Below are 18,497 nucleotides of genomic sequence, written 5' to 3'. Positions count from 1 at the left end.
ACCAAATGGTATTTTTTAATTCTATCCTCCTCTCACCAGTACTCGTTAGTATTACGTGTTGATGCATCATGTGCCCCCACGGAGCGTATCAGAGCGCGGGGGGATTTTGCTACTATATAGAATACATTGTGATCTAGGCCGTATGTCAGAATTATGATTCTACCCAAAATCATCCCAATCGAAATGGTTTCAGTGACCCGGTAACCTAAACCTAACAACTAGAGTAACTTATTGTCCCAGCAAGCAATCTGTGTAGCTAGTGACTAGTGAGAGATGAAGAGTAAACAGAAACTTTTCGATCCTTCTGCTTTGGTTATCACGCTTCATTAGTCACTCTCCCTCAACGTCAAGCTAGGGGCGGTTAGAGGTTGTGCTGATGGTAGGAAGTAATTAAGTCGCAAAGAAAGCTGAGAGCAGAGCTCGAGAACATCATTTCCACACTCTGAATATTAATTGGTACAGCTAAAACAAAGATGAATTATGTACACCACTCAAGCCATGGATCATGTTACCATTAATTTGGTTTCGTATATGCTCTATATTTGTTTCGTTTCTGATCATCACAATCGCACCATGGTGCGAGGATCATATATAGAGCCTTGTTCCGTCTACTTGTATGCAGTACATGCGCACATGGAGCACTTCACGCTGCCATACAACTACCACTTCGGCTTATGCTTGTTCTTGGCTCTCCTCCTCCATGCCGTCCTACGCGCCAAGAAGCCTCGCCCGAGGCTGCCTCCCGGCCCGTGGCAGCTTCCGGTCACCGGCAGCCTGCACCACCTGCTGCGCGGGCTCCCACACCGCACCATGCGCGACCTCTCCCTCCGCCACGGCCCGCTCATGCTGCTCCGGGTGTGCGAGCGCGTGGCCATCGTTGTCTCCTCCGCCAAGGCCGCGAGGGAGATCTACAGGGGCAACGAGGCCGCCTTCTCGGAGCGGCTAAGCAGCCCGGGCATCGACGAGCTCTGCAGGCATGGCCAGGGGATCGTCTTCGCGCCCTACGGCGACCACTGGCGCCTGCTCCGACGGATCCTCATGACAGAGCTGCTCAGCGCGCGGCGCGTCGAGGCGTTCCGACGGATCTGCGAGGAGGAGGCGGCCCGCCTCGTCTCGTCGCTTCGGGCGACGTCCGACGGCCGGCTCGTGAACATCGACGAGCGGCTCGACGAGTTCATGACAGACTCGGCCGTGCGCGCCATCTTCGGGGACAGGCTGCCCGATAGAGCCGCATTCCTGAAGATCGTCAAGCAAGGAGTGGGCCTGTCGTCGCTGTTCGACCTCCGGGACCTCTTCCCTTCGTCGCGGTTAGCTCGGCTTCTGCCGCGCAGCGGCAGGGCGGAGCGGCAGCGTCAAGACACGTTCAGGCTCATGGACAACATCCTTAAGACCCAGGAGGAGAGGAGGATGGGTAGAGATGGAGATGACGAACAGGACATGGTCGATGTGTTGCTGAGGATCCAGAAAGAAGGCAACATGCGAGTTTCCCTATCCGACGGAGTCATAAGGGCACTGCTCATAGTAAGCTCTATCATCTTAAAACCAAAGTTTCAAATAACACTACATAACGCTAATCAGAAGATTTAGCGCTAAATTAATTGCGCTAACACTACATAATGCTAAATGGTTTAGCATGATGCCCCTCTATTTAAAACCATGCTTAAAGCTTGAATGTTTTCCGTTTATTATGCACCATCACAAAGTTTCACCGTTGTTCCAGATTTGCCAATCCTAAATTGAATGAAAACAAAGTTTGCATCAACCCATTTTAGCTAGGAGAGAAGAGACGATGCCCTAGTCGGAGAGGGGGGCCGCCCCTTTCTTTTGATAAAAAGGTGGGGTGTGACTAAATCTCACTCGATCGAGATTTTACTCATCTGACATCAGCATAGGCTGTTTTTCCTATTTTACCATTTCTTTTTTTCTCTCTATGGCCAACGAAGCGATGTGAAACTGTAGTTGCATGGCTGACAAAGAATGTGTTGTTGTAGTTGCACGCGACAAGGATGTGTAGTTGTAGTTGCACGACTCACAATGATGTGCAAATATAGTTGTGTCTGAAAAAAAAAGATAAAAATAGAAATCAAAGAACGATGTAAATCATGCACCAAAGGATATAAAAAATCTGTATGAATCTCCGTGTGAATGAGATGGTTATAATGTTGATTAAGATTTAACTAATCATCAGTTGATTGAGTATTAGCAAATATGTAAAATTATGCGGTTCCCATTCAAGTCACGTTATGTCTTCTCTTTTCATTTTTGTAGCCCTCTGTAACTTGAGATGTCATATAGCGACCATCTAGATCGAACCTTCTTCTTTGATAATTTTACAGTCTTCTAATCAATGCTACTTATATCCCAACAGGATGTCTTCGGTGCCGCACTTGACACCACAACTACTATTCTACAATGGGCGATGGCTGAACTAATGTCAAACCCAAGGGTCATGCAGCGGGTGCAATCCGAGGCAGATTATGTTCTCGCAAGACATGCCACGGTACAAGAGGCATCACTAAAGAGCATGCACTACCTCAAGGTGGTTATTAAAGAGACCTTGCGACTACACCCTCCTGCGTCGCTCTTCCCTAAAGTGTGTGCAAGACTGCAAGATTCAAGGATACGACATACCACGGGGGGCTACTATGCTAACCAAAACATGGGCAATCTCTAGGGACCCGAAGTATTGGTATGAGACAAAAAGGTTCATGCCAGAGAGGTTTGAAGGCAATGGTGTTGCCGACTTTAGAGGTTTGGACTTCGAGTTCACTCCTTTCGGTGTTGGGCGGAGGATTTGCCCTGGGATTGATTTTGCATATGCAAACGTTGAGATTGCAATGGCTAGCCTTATTTACCATTTTGACTGGGAGCTGCCTCCCAGAGTGGACCCAAGGGAAATAGACATGACAGAGGTGTTTGGAGCAACCGTTCGAAGGAAGGCCGAGCTATTTCTGCATCCCGTTCCTCGTATCCCCCTGTAGACGAATAGCATTTACAAAACCACATGCTCTTTAATATAAGTAGCTATGTACCTTGTGTGATCATAATATAAATTTCTATAAAGTACAGTTTGATATGCATATTTAAAAAACATGTAGTGTTTTACAAGAATACCCCTACACATTGTGTATTTTTGTGTCGCAAAATGGATTTCATAATGTCTTACTCCTAGACTATCTGTACATATTTGCTCCGGTCTACAATGCCCTTATCTATGACAAAGGTCAATAATGGTCAAAATATTGCTTCGTGTACTCCCTAACACACCTATCATACTCCTTCCATGAATAAGTGTACTTCTAGCTTTTGTTTTAAGTCAAATTTTTAGAATTTTGACCAACATTGTAGAGAAAAGTAGCAACATTTATGGCACGAAATTACTATCACTAGATCCGTTTTGAAATTTACTTTTATAATATACCAATTTGATGTCATATATGTCACTACTCTTTTCTATAAAGTTGATCAAAATTTTAAAACTTTGACTTAGGACAAAATCTAGAAGCACACTTATTCATGGACGGAGGGAGTAGGTGATTTTTTAAGGAACTCATTTATTGATCTCCCAATAATGTCTACATCAACGCAACGGACACAACCCACCAAATCCACATTCATAACCTTTATCAAAAAAACAAGGCGAACTCTTCTATTGTTCACTTCTTAGTTGGGAAATTTATTTTTTGTCGGGAAAAAATGCTTTTTGTACGGAAGTTCGCCTAAGGTTTTGGTTACCGGTCGGTGAATTTGGTTACCGTGCAGTAACCGTGTTTCTCAATCCCTCATGGTAAATATAGTTACCAAGAAAAAAAATGAGTTTTTTGAAGAAGAAAAATTAAACGCCATCTCTATGTAACATAACACCACAAACAATGAAACAATGGTGAAATGGTAAATTGGTATGCTGCTCACCTAGAGGTCACCAATTATACTCCGGGTGCATGCTACTTTTTGTTGTTGTTGTTAATGTTGTTTTAGATGCACATATCGCAAACGACAAAATATAGTTGGCAGCATGGGTCAAACCAACGACATGGAAGAACGGAATGAATGTAGAAGCTGAGACATTGTGTTAGTAGCAATATTTAATACTAGAGAAGTTGGATACATATCTATATCGATATAAGAAAAATTGATTATAAATTTTGTCCGAAATGCGTTCGGTATTTTGTGGTTACCGTGGGTTGGGAAGTTCTCATCCGTGACGAAATTGTCACACTTTTTGTCCCGAAGTTCATTGGTTAATGTCATGAAGTTCACTTCATGCAGTTAAGAGAGGTTACTTCCACTTGAATAGTTGAGCAAAGGTTGCAAAATAGTTAGATTGTAAGTGATTGCAGTATATATATTGAAAATCAGTAATTTACCAACAAAGATGGAAAAAAAACATCTCAACTCAGCACTTTGAAACTGCTTTGAAGATGAGATTGCCCATGGATTAGGGTGTCTTGAGAAATAAATAGTTGATTATCCAAATTATTTATGTTTAGTTACCCAAAATAAAACCTATCAGCTTAGCATGGTTCAACGCAAAGGCAACCGACGAAGAATGTACATCAAACATCTCAACTCAGCACTCTGAAACTTTTTGAGGATGTACATCAAACATTGATGTGTATCTATAATTTTTGGACCCCAATAAATTCCGAACATTCGGATTTTAAGCATGTCATCCAGAACATTTTTTGATGGCAACTTTAGTTGATGCGAGATGGCAACTTTAGTTGTTAACATAGCAACTTTGTTCCAGTTCGTTTTTTTGTCAAAAAATTGCCATGTTGCCAACCTCGTCCGAACTAAAGTTGCCATAAAAAACGTTCGGGGTTCACATGTTTAAAATCCGAACGCTCGGGATTTATCATTCCGTAAAAAAAATAGAATGTTTAAACATCTTATGTATTTTCTTTAAAATTGATCTCATTGATCTCACCTAAATTAAGATCCTATACTAGTCTCCCCGCACTTACACTTCTCTTCTTCCTCAGAGAGATGCATGGTTCAATGCAAAGGCAACCGACGAAGAATTACAGCTACTGCGGTTTAAGAGTCAATTTTGGGCGCCAAAAGAAGTGATCCATCTCGTAGGGAAAGTAGACGAGCACGTCCCGTGGCGGGCCCTTGCAAACCCCGCGAACCCTCCTCGCCGCCAGCTCCAGCATGAAGTACCACGACCAGGAGCTCTCCTCCGCGCCCGCCATCCGCACGAACACGAAACCGCTCTTCTCGCCGAACCACCGTAGCTCAAGCCTTTCACTCCACACGTCATCCTGGTGGATGCTCTCCGGCTCGACCAGCACCTGCATGGACCAGCCCTTGCCATCGTCGGAGTCAGACAATGTCCAGACTGATATATGTAGCCCGGCGGCGGTGAGCAGTTGCGGCTGCCTCCCTTGGCCGTCCGACACCAAGAGAACCTCCCCCGGTCTGCGCCCGAGGAGCCGACTCTCCGCAGTTTCCATCGATCTTCGTCACGGCCGTGTTAGAAATTATGGGCTATGCGGTCTATCCTCTAATTCCTCTGCCTTTTTCATGATGCTGCTCATAATGCGTATTGAGTCTAGAGGGTAGGGACCTATTTATAGACTCCACGTCCAGGTGTTTTAAAATTCCACCTGTTTCCGAAAAGATCCGTATGACTCCTGAACAATGTTACCCACCACGATAAAACATGTCAGTTTTTCCGAGTCTAAATATACTAGTCCTAGCACACATGTGTGAGTCATGTGCCATGATTAGATTGTATATGTGAGATCAACTTCCAATCTTAATCATGTGGGTCACCAGGCTGCAGAGCCGATCCTGCAAAACAAACCCAGCTCTTCCACCCTGTGATGTCCTGGGAAAAATACGTACGAACATAAAAATTTCGGTAGAGTCGATCCCTATTAATTCCTCTATTGTATTCCATCACAGTCGTCCTTGGCACCTCGAGTATTACATCCTCGAGTGAAATTCCGCATCAATTATTCCCCGTCATAAACATTAATAATATGAGTAATTCCATGTTGAGTTAAATAAATAATAACCATGTTGAATAAATGTTGAAAGCCACAAAAATATCCAACAGCACGCCTGGAGCTGATGCGCGTGGGAGAGCCTCGGGATGAAGTGGTACTCATTCGACCTGCACAGCCAGTGGGCGTCGCCTTGGAGGACGACAGGAGGGTGCAAGAGCGCGGGGTCCTGAGGGCATGGAGCAACCGCGGTCTCGGCGATGGCCTGCCACCGACGGTCGCCGTCGACCGACGAGAAGCCTTGGATCTTAAGGCGTCCCGAAGCCAGCTCCGCGGCGACCAGACAGTAATGGCTGTCGACGTCGCCTTCGCCGGTGAGCAAAACGAAGGACTGGGCGTTGACCGTAGGGGGCTCAATGCACTCCAAGTAGCCCGTCATGGGGTTGAACATGCACGTGCCGGGTGGTCCTTCGTAGTCGAAGTTGGAGCGGAGGGCGACGAGGCCACGGCTCGCCGCCAGCACGGGGCGGTAGAACTCGAACAGGCTGTCGTTCTTCGACAGGAAGGAGCGGAACGGCTTGGCGGACGGTTCCGTGGGGCGGGTGGGGGCCATGAAACGCGGGGGCTCGTCGTCCATGCCGTGCCGTTTCTGCAGGAAGAAGCCGCAGAGGAGTGATACGTCTCCAACGTATCTATAATTTTTGATTGCTCCATGCTATATTATATTCCGTTTTGAACATTATTGGGATTTATTATACACTTTTATATTATTTTTGGGACTAACCTACTAACCGGAGGCCCAGCCCAGAATTGCTGTTTTTTTGCCTATTTCAGAGTTTCGCAGAAAAAGAATATCAAACGGAGTCCAAACAGAATGAAACCTTCGGGAACGTGATTTTCGGAACGAACGTGATCCAGAGGACTTGGACCCTACGTCAAGAAAGCCACCAGGAAGCCACGAAGTAGGGGGCGCGCCCTCCACCCTCGTGGGCCCCCTGTTGCTCCACCGACGTACTTCTTCCTCCTATATATACCTACGTACCACCAAACGATCAAATACGGAGCCAAAAACCTAATTCCACCGCCGCAACCATCTGTACCCGTGAGATCCCATCTTGGGGCCTTTTCCGGAGCTCCACCGGAGAGGGCATCGATCACGGAGGGCTTCTACATCAACACCATAGCCTCTCCGATGATGTGTGAGTAGTTTACCTCAGACCTTCGGGTCCATAGTTATTAGCTAGATGGCTTCTTCTCTCTTTTTGGATCTCAATACAATGTTCTCCCCTCTCTCGTGGAGATCTATTCGATGTATTGTTGAGACCGATGAATTATGGGTTTATGATCAAGTTTATCTATGAACAATTTTTGAATCTTCTCTGAATTCTTTTATGTATGATTGGTTATCTTTGCAAGTCTCTTCGAATTATCAGTTTGGTTTGGCCTACTAGATTGATCTTTCTTGCAATGGGAGAAGTGCTTAGCTTTGGGTTCAATATTGCGGTGTCCTTTCCCAGTGACAGTAGGGGCAGCAAGGCACGTATTGTATTGTTGCCATCGAGGATAACAAGATGGGGTTTATATCATACTGCATGAATTTATCCCTCTACATCATGTCATCTTGCTTAAGGCGTTACTCTGTTCTTATGAACTTAATACTCTAGATGCATATTGGATAGCGGACGATGTGTGGAGTAATAGTAGTAGATGCAGGCAGGAGTCGGTCTACTTATCTCGGACGCGATGCCTATATACATGATCATACCTAGATATTCTCATAACTATGCTCAATTCTGTCAATTGCTCAACAGTAATTTGTTCACCCACCGTAAATACTTATGCTCATGAGAGAAGCCACTAGTGAAACCTATGGCCCCCGGGTCTATTTTCCATCATATTAATCTTCCAACACTTAGCTATATTTTATTGCTTTCTATTTTACTTTGCATCTTTATCATAAAAATACCAAAAATATTATCTTATCATATATATTAGATCTCACTCTCGTAAGTGACCGTGAAGGGATTGACAACCCCTTATCGCGTTGGTTGCGAGGATTTATTTGTTTGTGTAGGTGTGAGGGACTCGTGCGTGGCCTCCTACTGGATTGATACCTTGGTTCTCAAAAACTGAGGGAAATACTTATGCTACTTTGCTGCATCACCCTTTCCTCTTCAAGGGAAAACCAACGCAGTGCTCAAGAGGTAGCAAAAAGGATTTCTGGCGCCGTTGCTGGGGAGTCTACGCAAAAGTCAACATACCAAGTACCCATCACAAACCCTTAATCTCTCGCATTACATTATTTGCCATTTGCCTCTCGTTTTCCTCTCTCCCACTTCACCCTTGCCGTTTTATTCACCCTCTCTTTTCCGTTTGCCTCTTTTCGCTCGTCTCTTGTTTGCTCGTGTGTTGGATTGCTTGCTTGTCGTGATGGCTCTACCTAGATTTGGAGATCTTCACCTTAAAAGGTTGGAAGAGATCGAAAGCAACGTCAGGAGTTTTATGGTTTTACAATTTGAGCATAATAATTTCTTTAGAAATGAGCTTAAGGAACAAAAAAGCTTTATGAGTTATATGAATAAAGAGCTCGATGATATGTCTAAAGAATTTGATGGTTTAAAATCTCAGATTGCTCGCCTCGAGAAATTGATAGCTGAAATTTCGGATAAGCAGGCCATCCTAGTTAATAGGATGGCCGCTAAACCAGAGAATTTCCATGAAAATAAAGATGAAGATCTAAAAGTTATTGATGTGTCCCCTATTAAATCTTTGTTTTGCAATATGAATCTTGATATTGATGGGACTGAATATGATCCACCTTTACCTAGAAGGCGTTCCAAAAATTCGGAGTTTTTAGATCTTGATGCTAAAACTGAAAAAAAGAGATTGAGGAAGTTAAAACTTTAGATCTCAATACACCCACTATTTTGGATTTCAAGGAATTTAATTATAATAATTGCTCTTTAATAGATTGTATTTCCTTGTTGCAATCATTGCTAAATTCTCCTCATGCTTATAGTCAACATAAAGCTTTTACTAAACATATCGTTGACGCTTTGATGCAATCTTATGAAGAAAAACTTGAGTTGGAAGTTTCTATCCCTAGAAAACTTTATGATGGGTGGGAACCTACTATTAAAATTAAGATTAAAGATCATGAATTCTATGCTTTGTGTGATTTGGGTGCTAGTGTTTCCACGATTCCAAAAACTTTGTGTGATTTGCTAGGTTTCCGTGATTTTGATGATTGCTCTCTAAACTTGCACCTTGCGGATTCCACTATTAAGAAACCTATGGGAAGAATTAATGATGTTCTTATTGTTGCAAATAGGAATTATGTGCCCGTAGATTTTATTGTTCTTGATATAGATTGCAATCCTTCATGTCCTATTATTCTTGGTAGACCTTTCCTTAGAACGATTGGTGCAATTATTGATATGAAGGAAGGGAATATTAGATTCCAATTTCCGTTAACGAAAGGCATGGAGAACTTCCCTAGAAAGAAAATTAAATTACCTTATGAATCTATTATGAGAGCCACCTATGGATTGCCTACCAAAGATGGCAATACCTAGATCTATCCTTGCTTTTATGCCTAGCTAGGGGCGTTAAACGATATATCTTGTTGGGAGGCAACCCAATTTTATTTTATTTTTAGTTTTTTTGCTTTTTGCTTCTGTTTAGGAATAAATATTTGATCTAGCCTATGGTTAGATGCCTTTTTATGTTTTAATTAGTGTTTGTGCCAAGTTAAACCTATAGGATCTTCTGGGATGATAGTTATTTGATCTTGCTGAAATTTCCAGAAACTTTCTGTTCACGAAAATAATTTTTAAAAATCACCAGAACGTGATAAATATTGATTCCAATTGCTGCTGATCAATAAACAAATTGTCTAGGTCGTCCTATTTTGGCTGAATTTTTGGAGTTCCAGAAGTTCGCGTTAGTTAAAGATTACTACAGACTGTTCTGTTTTTGACAGATTCTGTTTTTCGTGTGTTGTTTGCTTATTTTGATGAATCTATGGCTAGTAAAATAGTTTATAAACCATAGAGAAGTTGGAATACAGTAGGTTTAACACCAATATAAATAAAGAATGAGTTCATTACAGTACCTTGAAGTGGTCTTTTGTTTTCTTTCGCTAACGAAGCTCACGAGATTTTCTGCTGAGTTTTGTGTTGTGAAGTTTTCAAGTTTTGGGTGAAAGATTTTGATGGATTATGGAACAAGGAGTGGCAAGAGCCTAAGCTTGGGGATTCCCATGGCACCGCAAGATAATCTAAGGACACCAAAAATCCAAAGCTTGGGGATGCCCCGGAAGGCATCCCCTCTTTCGTCTACTTCCATCGGTAATTTACTTGGGGCTATATTTTTATTCACCACATGATATGTGTTTTGCTTGGAGCGTCTTGTATGATTTGAGTCTTTGCTTTTTAGTTTGCCACAATCATCCTTGCTGTACACACCTTTTGAGAGAGACACACATGATTCGGAAATTATTAGAATACTCTATGTGCTTCACTTATATCTTTTGAGTTATATAGTTTTTGCTCTAGTACTTCACTTATATCTTTTAGAGCACGGTGGTGGCTTTGTTTTATAGAAACTATTATTCTCTCATGCTTCACTTAGATTATTTTGAGAGTCTTAAACAGCATGGTAATTTGCTTAAATATTCCTAATATGCTAGGTATTCAAGACTAGTAAAAACTTTCTTATGAGTGTGTTGAATACTAAGAGAAGTTTGATGCTTGATGATTGTTTTGAGGTATGGAGGTAGTAATGTTAAAGTTGTGCTAGTTGAGTAGTTGTGAATTTGAGAAATGCTTGTGTTGAAGTTTGCAAGTCCCGTAGCATGCACGTATGGTAAACGTTATGTAACAAATTTGAAAGATGAGGTGTTCTTTGAGTGTCCTCCTTATGAGTGGCGGTCGGGGATGAGCGATGGTCTTTTCCTACCAATCTATCCCCCTAGGAGCATGCGCGTAGTGCTTGGTTTTTGATGACTTGTAGATTTTTGCAATAAGTATGTGAGTTCTTTATGACTAATGTTGAGTCCATGGATTATACGCACTCTCACCTTTCCATCATTGCTAGCCTCTTCGGTACCGTGCATTGCCCTTTCTCACATTGAGAGTTGGTGCAAACTTCGCCGGTGCATCCAAACCCCGTGATATGATACGCTCTTTCACACATAAGCCTCCTTATATCTTCCTCAAAACAGCCACCATACCTACCTATTATGGCATTTCCATAGCCATTCCGAGATATATTGCCATGCAACTTTCCACCAGTCCGTTCATCATGACACGTTCATCATTGTCATATTGCTTAGCATGATCATGTAGTTGACATAGTATTTGTGGCAAAGCCATCATTCATAGTTCTTTCATACATGTCACTCTTGGTTCATTGCCTATCCCGGTACACCACCGGAGGCATTCATATAGAGTCATACTTTGTTCTAGTATCGAGTTGTAATCATTGAGTTGTAAATAAATAGAAGTGTGATGATCATCATTTTCTAGAGCATTGTCCCAAGTGAGGAAAAAAAAGAGAAAGGCCATAAAAAAAGAAGAAGGCCCAAAAAAAAGAGAGAAAAAGAGAGAAGGGACAATGTTACTATCCTTTTACCACACTTGTGCTTTAAAGTAGCACCATAATCTTCATGATAGAGAGTCTCTTGTTTTGTCACTTTCATATACTAGTGGGAATTTTTCATTATAGAACTTGGCTTGTATATTCCAACAATGGGCTTCTTCAAATGCCCTAGGTCTTCGTGAGCAAGCAAATTGGATGCACACCCACTTAGTTTCTTTTGTTGAGCTTTCATATATTTATAGCTCTAGTGCATCCGTTGCATGGCAATCCCTACTCCTTGCATTAACATCAATCGATGGGCATCTCCATAGCTCATTGATTAGCCTCGTTGATGTGAGACTTTCTCCCTTTTTGTCTTCTCCACATAACCCCCACCATTATATTCTATTCCACCCATAGTGCTATATCCATGGCTCACGCTCATGTATTGGGTGAAAGTTGAAAAAGTTTGAGATTACTAAAGTATGAAACAATTGCTTCGCTTGTCATCGGGGTTGTGCATGATGAGAGCATTCTTGTGTGACGAAAATGGAGCATGACTAAACTATATGATTTTGTAGGGATGAACTTTCTTTGGCCATGTTATTTTGAGAGGACATAATTGCTTATTACTATGCTTGAAGTATTATTATTTTTATGTCAATATTGAACTTTTATCTTGAATCTTTCGGATCTGAATATTCATCCCACAATTAAGAAGAATTACATTGAAATTATGCCAAGTAGCATTCCACATCAAAAATTCTGTTTTTATCATTTACTTACTCGAGGACGAGCAGGAATTAAGCTTGGGGATGCTTGATACGTCTCCAATGTATCTATAATTTTTGATTGCTCCATGCTATACTATATTCTATTTTGGACATTATTGGGCTTTATTATACACTTTTATATTATTTTTGGGACTAACCTACTAACCGGAGGCCCAGCCCAGAATTGCTGTTTTTTGCCTATTTCAGAGTTTCGCAGAAAAAGAATATCAAACGGAGTCCAAACGGAATGAAACCTTCGGGAACGTGATTTTCGGAACGAACGTGATCCAGAGGACTTGGACCCTACGTCAAGAAAGCCACCAGGAAGCTACGAGGTAGGGGGCGCGCCTACCCCCCGGGCGCGCCCTCCACCCTCGTGGGCCCCCTGTTGCTCCACCGACGTACTTCTTCCTCCTATATATACCTACGTACCCCCAAACGATCAGATACGGAGCCAAAAACCTAATTCCACCGCCGCAACCTTCTGTACCCGTGAGATCCCATCTTGGGGCCTTTTTCGGAGCTCCGCCGGAGGGGGCATCGATCACGGAGGGCTTCTACATCAACACCATAGCCTCTCCGATGATGTGTGAGTAGTTTACCTCAGACCTTCAGGTCCATAGTTATTAGCTAGATGACTTCTTCTCTCTTTTTGGATCTCAATACAATGTTCCCCCCCTCTCTCGTGGAGATCTACTCGATGTAATCTTCTTTTGCGGTGTGTTTGTTGAGACCGATGAATTGTGGGTTTATGATCAAGTTTATCTATGAAATTTTTTTGAATCTTCTCTGAATTCTTTTATGTATGATTGGTTATCTTTGCAAGTCTCTTTGAATTATCAGTTTGGTTTGGCCTACTAGATTGATCTTTCTTGCAATGGGAGAAGTGCTTAGCTTTGGGTTCAATCTTGCATTGTCCTTTCCCAGTGACAGTAGGGGCAGCAAGGCACGTATTGTATTGTTGTCATCGAAGATAACAAGATGGGGTTTATATCATACTGCATGAATTTATCCCTCTACATCATGTCATCTTGCTTAAGGCGTTACTCTGTTCTTATGAACTTAATACTCTAGATGCATGATTGATAGCGATCGATGTGTGGAGTAATAGTAGTAGATGCAGGCAGGAGTCGGTCTACTTGTCTCGGACGTGATGCCTATATACATGATCATACCTTGATAGTCTCATAATTATGCTCAATTCTGTCAATTGCTCAACAGTAATTTGTTCACCCACCGTAAATACTTATGCTCATGAGAGAAGCCACTAGTGAAACCTATGGCCCCTGGGTCTATTTTCCATCATATTAATCTTCCAACACTTAGCTATCTTTTATTGCTTTCTATTTTACTTTGCATCTTTATCATAAAAATACCAAAAATATTATCTTATCATATCTATCAGATCTCACTCTCGTAAGTGACCGTGAAGGGATTGACAACCCCTTATCGCGTTGATTGCGAGGATTTATTTGTTTGTGTAGGTGCGAGGGACTCGTGCGTGGCCTCCTACTGGATTGATACCTTGGTTCTCAAAAACTGAGGGAAATACTTACGCTACTTTGCTGCATCACCCTTTCCTCTTCAAGGGAAAACCAACGCGGTGCTCAAGAGGTAGCAAGGAGCCTGGGCATGAACTGGTTGCACAGACGCGGGTGGAAGGCCGGATCGGTGATCTGGCGGCGGAGGACTTTGCAATGCATGTGGTGGCGCAACGCACGATGGTGACGAGGTTGCACTAGTGCGCGTCGGTGCTAAACAAACAGTTTTTAACCCCTTTCCGCGACGGCATTCGGAACCGTCGCCAAGTGAGTGTGGGTGATAGGGGGGTCCTTACCACACGACCCAGAAACCGTCGGGGATATGCCCTCCTGGCACGCACGCTCGGCGAAATGAGGTCGTGTGCGACCGGCGAGCACTCAAATACAGAAATACGTAGAGTAGAGCACAAAAATACAATTATACAGGCGAAATCATTTCCGGTCCTAAGTACATCCCACACAGTCAGTCATCACTAAACGTTTCCGTTTGTATATACATCGCACACAGTCACTCCAAGGAAAATGTTTGCGCAAGGTGGCGTAATGCAAATAGTTTTCAAGAGAATGTCGTGTGTGATTGTTCATTGATCGAACACGGTTTATTCCTAGAAACTATGTGCGTTGCCTGAGGTCATCGCCCACGGTGTTTTCTCATTAACCGTTTGCAATAGGAAAACACAATTAGCAAGCTAATTGGCCAATTAGCGGGCTAATTGGCCTATTATTAATAATCCATTTACTAATCTAATTGACATTCATATTAAGCACATAATATATTCCATTTCCATATTAAGGAAGCAGGATTTCATAATTGAAATACATCGGAGTACAACATGATATAGCTTCACTCTCAGCTACCCCATTACACATCTACACCAGCACCAAGTTTCACATGCAACATCTAGAACCTTTTGAAATTAGCATCATAGACGGTACATAGAGAGATGCATCTCATCTGGAAAACTGCTGAAGCGGAAGGCGAATATTGAGCCTTCATTCATGTTGAAGGTCTTTGCAACTTTAGGCCAGTGCCTGTGGATGATTGACCGTCCATCCTTCGACCTCTTCAGGAACACTTCAATATTGAACCATGGGTGTTGTATGAAAACTTTCCTCGCCTCCTGACCACAGAGGTGGTTTGAGAGGTAATCATCAGTGAACCCTGAAAACAAGGATGTGCATAAATATCTTCTCTATATTGGAAATGGGGCAAAGGAATAAAAAAAGGCAAGGTATAATAGTTAGTACCATCTTGTAAACCTCAGTGCTTCCCATTGTTTCCCTGCAACATATATAAGGTAGTTAATCATCAGGTTAAGTAAGGGTTCGCATGCTATCAGTAAAATATGTTGATGAAAAATAAGCACATTACAGATTCATCAGATTAATTCAAGCCACATGGAAAACTCATTTATCCAAACCAAGCATGATTAAGAACTAGGAAATATAGCACTTGTATATGTTTCTCATGTATTAAGTGCAGCCAAATTCGATTTATTCCTCACATGGTATACAATAAGAGAATGCAGCCACATCAATTGAACATCGCATTGCAGAATTGAACCAAGCAGTTAACTAAACACCATAACAAATGAACCAAACGTTAACTGAGCACCACATTGCACAATATAACATACTCCTAATAGAAGATCAGACAGTTAACCAAACCAAGCATGCTTAACAACTTGGAAATATAGCATTTGTATTTGTTTCTCATGTATTTAATACAGCCAAATTCGATTTATTTCTCACATGGTATACAATAACAGAATGCAGCCACAACAATTGAACATCGCATTGCAGAATTGAACCAAGCAGTTAACTAAACACCACAACAAATGAACCAAACGTTAACTGAGCACCACATTGCACAATATAACATACTCATAATAGAAGATCAGACAGTTAACCAAACCAAGCATGCTTAACAACTTGGAAATATTGCACCCTGAAGAATTGAACATCACATTTGCAGAATTGAACCAAGCAGCCAACTGAACACCACATTGCACGACATATAGAACATATACACTATAGCAGAAGATTGCATGGTAAAAGTAGATAGCACAATTCACTAGCATTTGTTAAGGAAAGGCAGTAGCTAGCAAACTGAACATGGGTCCTTATAGTGAGCTAATAAGACAAGCTACTCCTCATTGTCGGAGACATCGATGACGATTGGTGAAGGAAATATGCCCTAGAGGCAATAATAAAGTTGTTATTTATATTTCCTTATATCATGATAAATGTTTATTATTCATGCTAGAATTGTATTAACCGGAAACTTAGTACATGTGTGAATACATAGACAAACATAGTGTCACTAGTATGCCTCTACTTGACTAGCTCGTTGAATCAAAGATGGTTAAGTTTCCTAGCCATAGACATGAGTTGTCATTTGATTAACGGGATCACATCATTACAGAATGATATGAGTTGACTTGACCCATTCTGTTAGCTTAGCACTTGATCGTTTAGTATGTTGCTATTGCTTTCTTCATGACTTATACATGTTCCTATGACTATGAGATTATGCAACTCCCGAATACCGGACGGACACTTAGTGTGCTACCAAACATCACAATGTAACTGGGTGATTATAAAGGTTCTCTACAAGTGTTTCCGATGGTACTTGTTGAGTTGGCATAGATCAAGATTAGGATTTGTCACTCCAATTGTCGGAGAGGTATCTCTGGGCCCTCTCGGTAATGCACATCACTATAAGCCTTGCAAGCAATGTGACTAATGAGTTAGTTGCGGGATGATGCATTACAGAACGAGTAAATAGACTTGCCGGTAACGAGATTGAACTAGGTATTAAGATACCGACGATCGAATCTCGGGCAAGTAACATACCGATGACAAAGGGAACAACGTATGTTGTTATGTGGTTTGACCGATAAAGATCTTCGTAGAATATGTAGGAACCAATATGAGCATCCAGCTTTCGCTATTGGTTATTGACCGGAGATGAGTCTCGGTCATGTCTACATAGTTCTCGAACCCGTAGGTTCCGCACGCTTAACGTTCAGTGACGATAAGTATTATGAGTTTATGTGTTTTGATGTACCGAAGGTAGTTCGGAGTACCGAATATGATCAGGGACATGATGAGGAGTCTCGAAATGGTCGATACATAAAGATCGATATATTGGATGGCTATGTTTGGACATCGTAATAGTTCCGGGTGAGTTCGGGCATTTACCGGAGTACCGGGAGGTTACCGGAACCCCCCGGGGAGTGTATGGGCCTTATTGGGCCTTAGTGGGAGAGAGGAGGAGGCGGCCTAGGAGGGGGCGCGTCCCCCCCATGCCCAATCCGAATTGGGAGGGGGCCCGGCCCCCCTTTCTTTCCTCCCTCTCTCCTCCTTCCTTCCTCTCCTACTCCTACTTGGAAGGGGGAATCCCCTAGGGCGCGCCATAAAGAGGGCCGGCCCTCCCCCTCCTCCACTCCTTTATATACGGGGGAGGGGGCACCCCATCAACACACAAGTTGATCATTGATCTCTTAGCCGTGTGAGGTGCCCCCCTCCACCATAATCCACCTCGGTCATATCGTCGTAGTGCTTAGGCGAAGCCCTGCGCCGGTAGCTTCATCATCACCGTCATCACGTCGTCGTGCTGACGAAGCTCTCCCTCGACACTCAGCTGGATCGAGAGTTCGTGGGACGTCACCGAGCTGAACGTGTGCAGATCGCGGAGGTGCCGTGTCTTCGGTGCTAGGATCGGTCGGATCATGAAGTCGTACAACTACATCAACCGCCTTGTCATAACGCTTCCGCTTTCGGTCAACGAGGGTACGTAGACTACACACTTCCCTCTCGTTGCTATGCATCACCATGATCTTGCGTGTGCGTAGGAATTTTTTGAAATTACTGCGTTCCCCAACAGTGGTATCAGAGCCAGGTTTATGCGTAGATGTTATATGCACGAGTAGAACACAAGTGAGTTGTGGGTGATAATAGTCATACTGCTTACCAGCATGTCATACTTTGATTCGGCGATATTGTTGGATGAAGCGGCCCGGACCGACATTACACATACGCTTACGCGAGACTGGTTCTACCGACGTCCTTCGCACACTGGTGGCTGGCGGGTGTCAGTTTCTCCAACTTTAGTTGAATCGAGTGTGGCTACGCCCGGTCCTTGTTGAAGGTTAAAACAATATATACTTGACAAAAAGTTGTTGTGGTTTTGTTGCGTAGGTAAGAACGGTTCTTGCTCAGCCCGTAGCAGCCACGTAAAACTTGCAACAACAAAGTAGAGGACGTTTAACTTGTTTTTGCAGGGCATGTTGTGATGTGATATGGTCAAGACATGATGCTATATTTTATTGTATGAGATGATCATGTTTTGTAACAGAGTTATCGGCAACTGGCAGGAGCCATATGGTTGTCACTTTATTGTATGAAATGCAATCTCCATCATAGTATCGTTGTCGTCTCGCCAAATAATTGCTTTTACGACTATCGCTACCGCTTAGTGATAAAGTAAAAATATTACATGGTGATTGCATCTCATACAATAAAGCGACAACCATATGGCTCCTGCCAGTTGCCGATAACTCGGTTACAAAACATGATCATCTCATACAACAAATTATATCACATCATGTCTTGACCATATCACATCACAACATGCCCTGCAAAAA

The 18,497-nt window shown here is 42.7% G+C and overlaps 1 protein-coding gene across 1 annotated transcript; it reads left to right on the top strand.

The window, feature by feature from the left end:
* Positions 1–550: 550 nt before the first annotated feature.
* LOC109772494 (desmethyl-deoxy-podophyllotoxin synthase-like) lies at positions 551–3,068 on the top strand. The gene is made up of 3 exons (XM_073500691.1): positions 551–1,521; positions 2,369–2,500; positions 2,553–3,068. The coding sequence occupies exons 1-3, from the start codon at positions 574–576 to the stop codon at positions 2,979–2,981; spliced, it is 1,509 nt and encodes a 502-aa protein (XP_073356792.1). The 5' UTR covers positions 551–573; the 3' UTR covers positions 2,982–3,068.
* The last annotated feature ends 15,429 nt before the right edge of the window (positions 3,069–18,497 follow it).

Source organism: Aegilops tauschii, chromosome 6 (genome assembly GCF_002575655.3).
Source record: "Aegilops tauschii subsp. strangulata cultivar AL8/78 chromosome 6, Aet v6.0, whole genome shotgun sequence".
NCBI lineage: Eukaryota > Viridiplantae > Streptophyta > Magnoliopsida > Poales > Poaceae > Aegilops > Aegilops tauschii.
Note: the sequence above shows the minus strand (reverse complement) of the source record. Positions and strands in the feature narration are given on the sequence as shown.

Excerpts from the sequence above, each read along its gene's own strand:
- LOC109772494 (XM_073500691.1), top strand. The coding sequence starts at position 574 with ATGGTGCGAGGATCATATATAGAGCCTTGTTCCGTCTACTTGTATGCA. Across the intron at positions 1,522-2,368 it reads TCATAAGGGCACTGCTCATA|GATGTCTTCGGTGCCGCACT; the intron begins GTAAGCTCTATC and ends ATATCCCAACAG. Across the intron at positions 2,501-2,552 it reads TTCTCGCAAGACATGCCACG|AGACCTTGCGACTACACCCT; the intron begins GTACAAGAGGCA and ends TGGTTATTAAAG.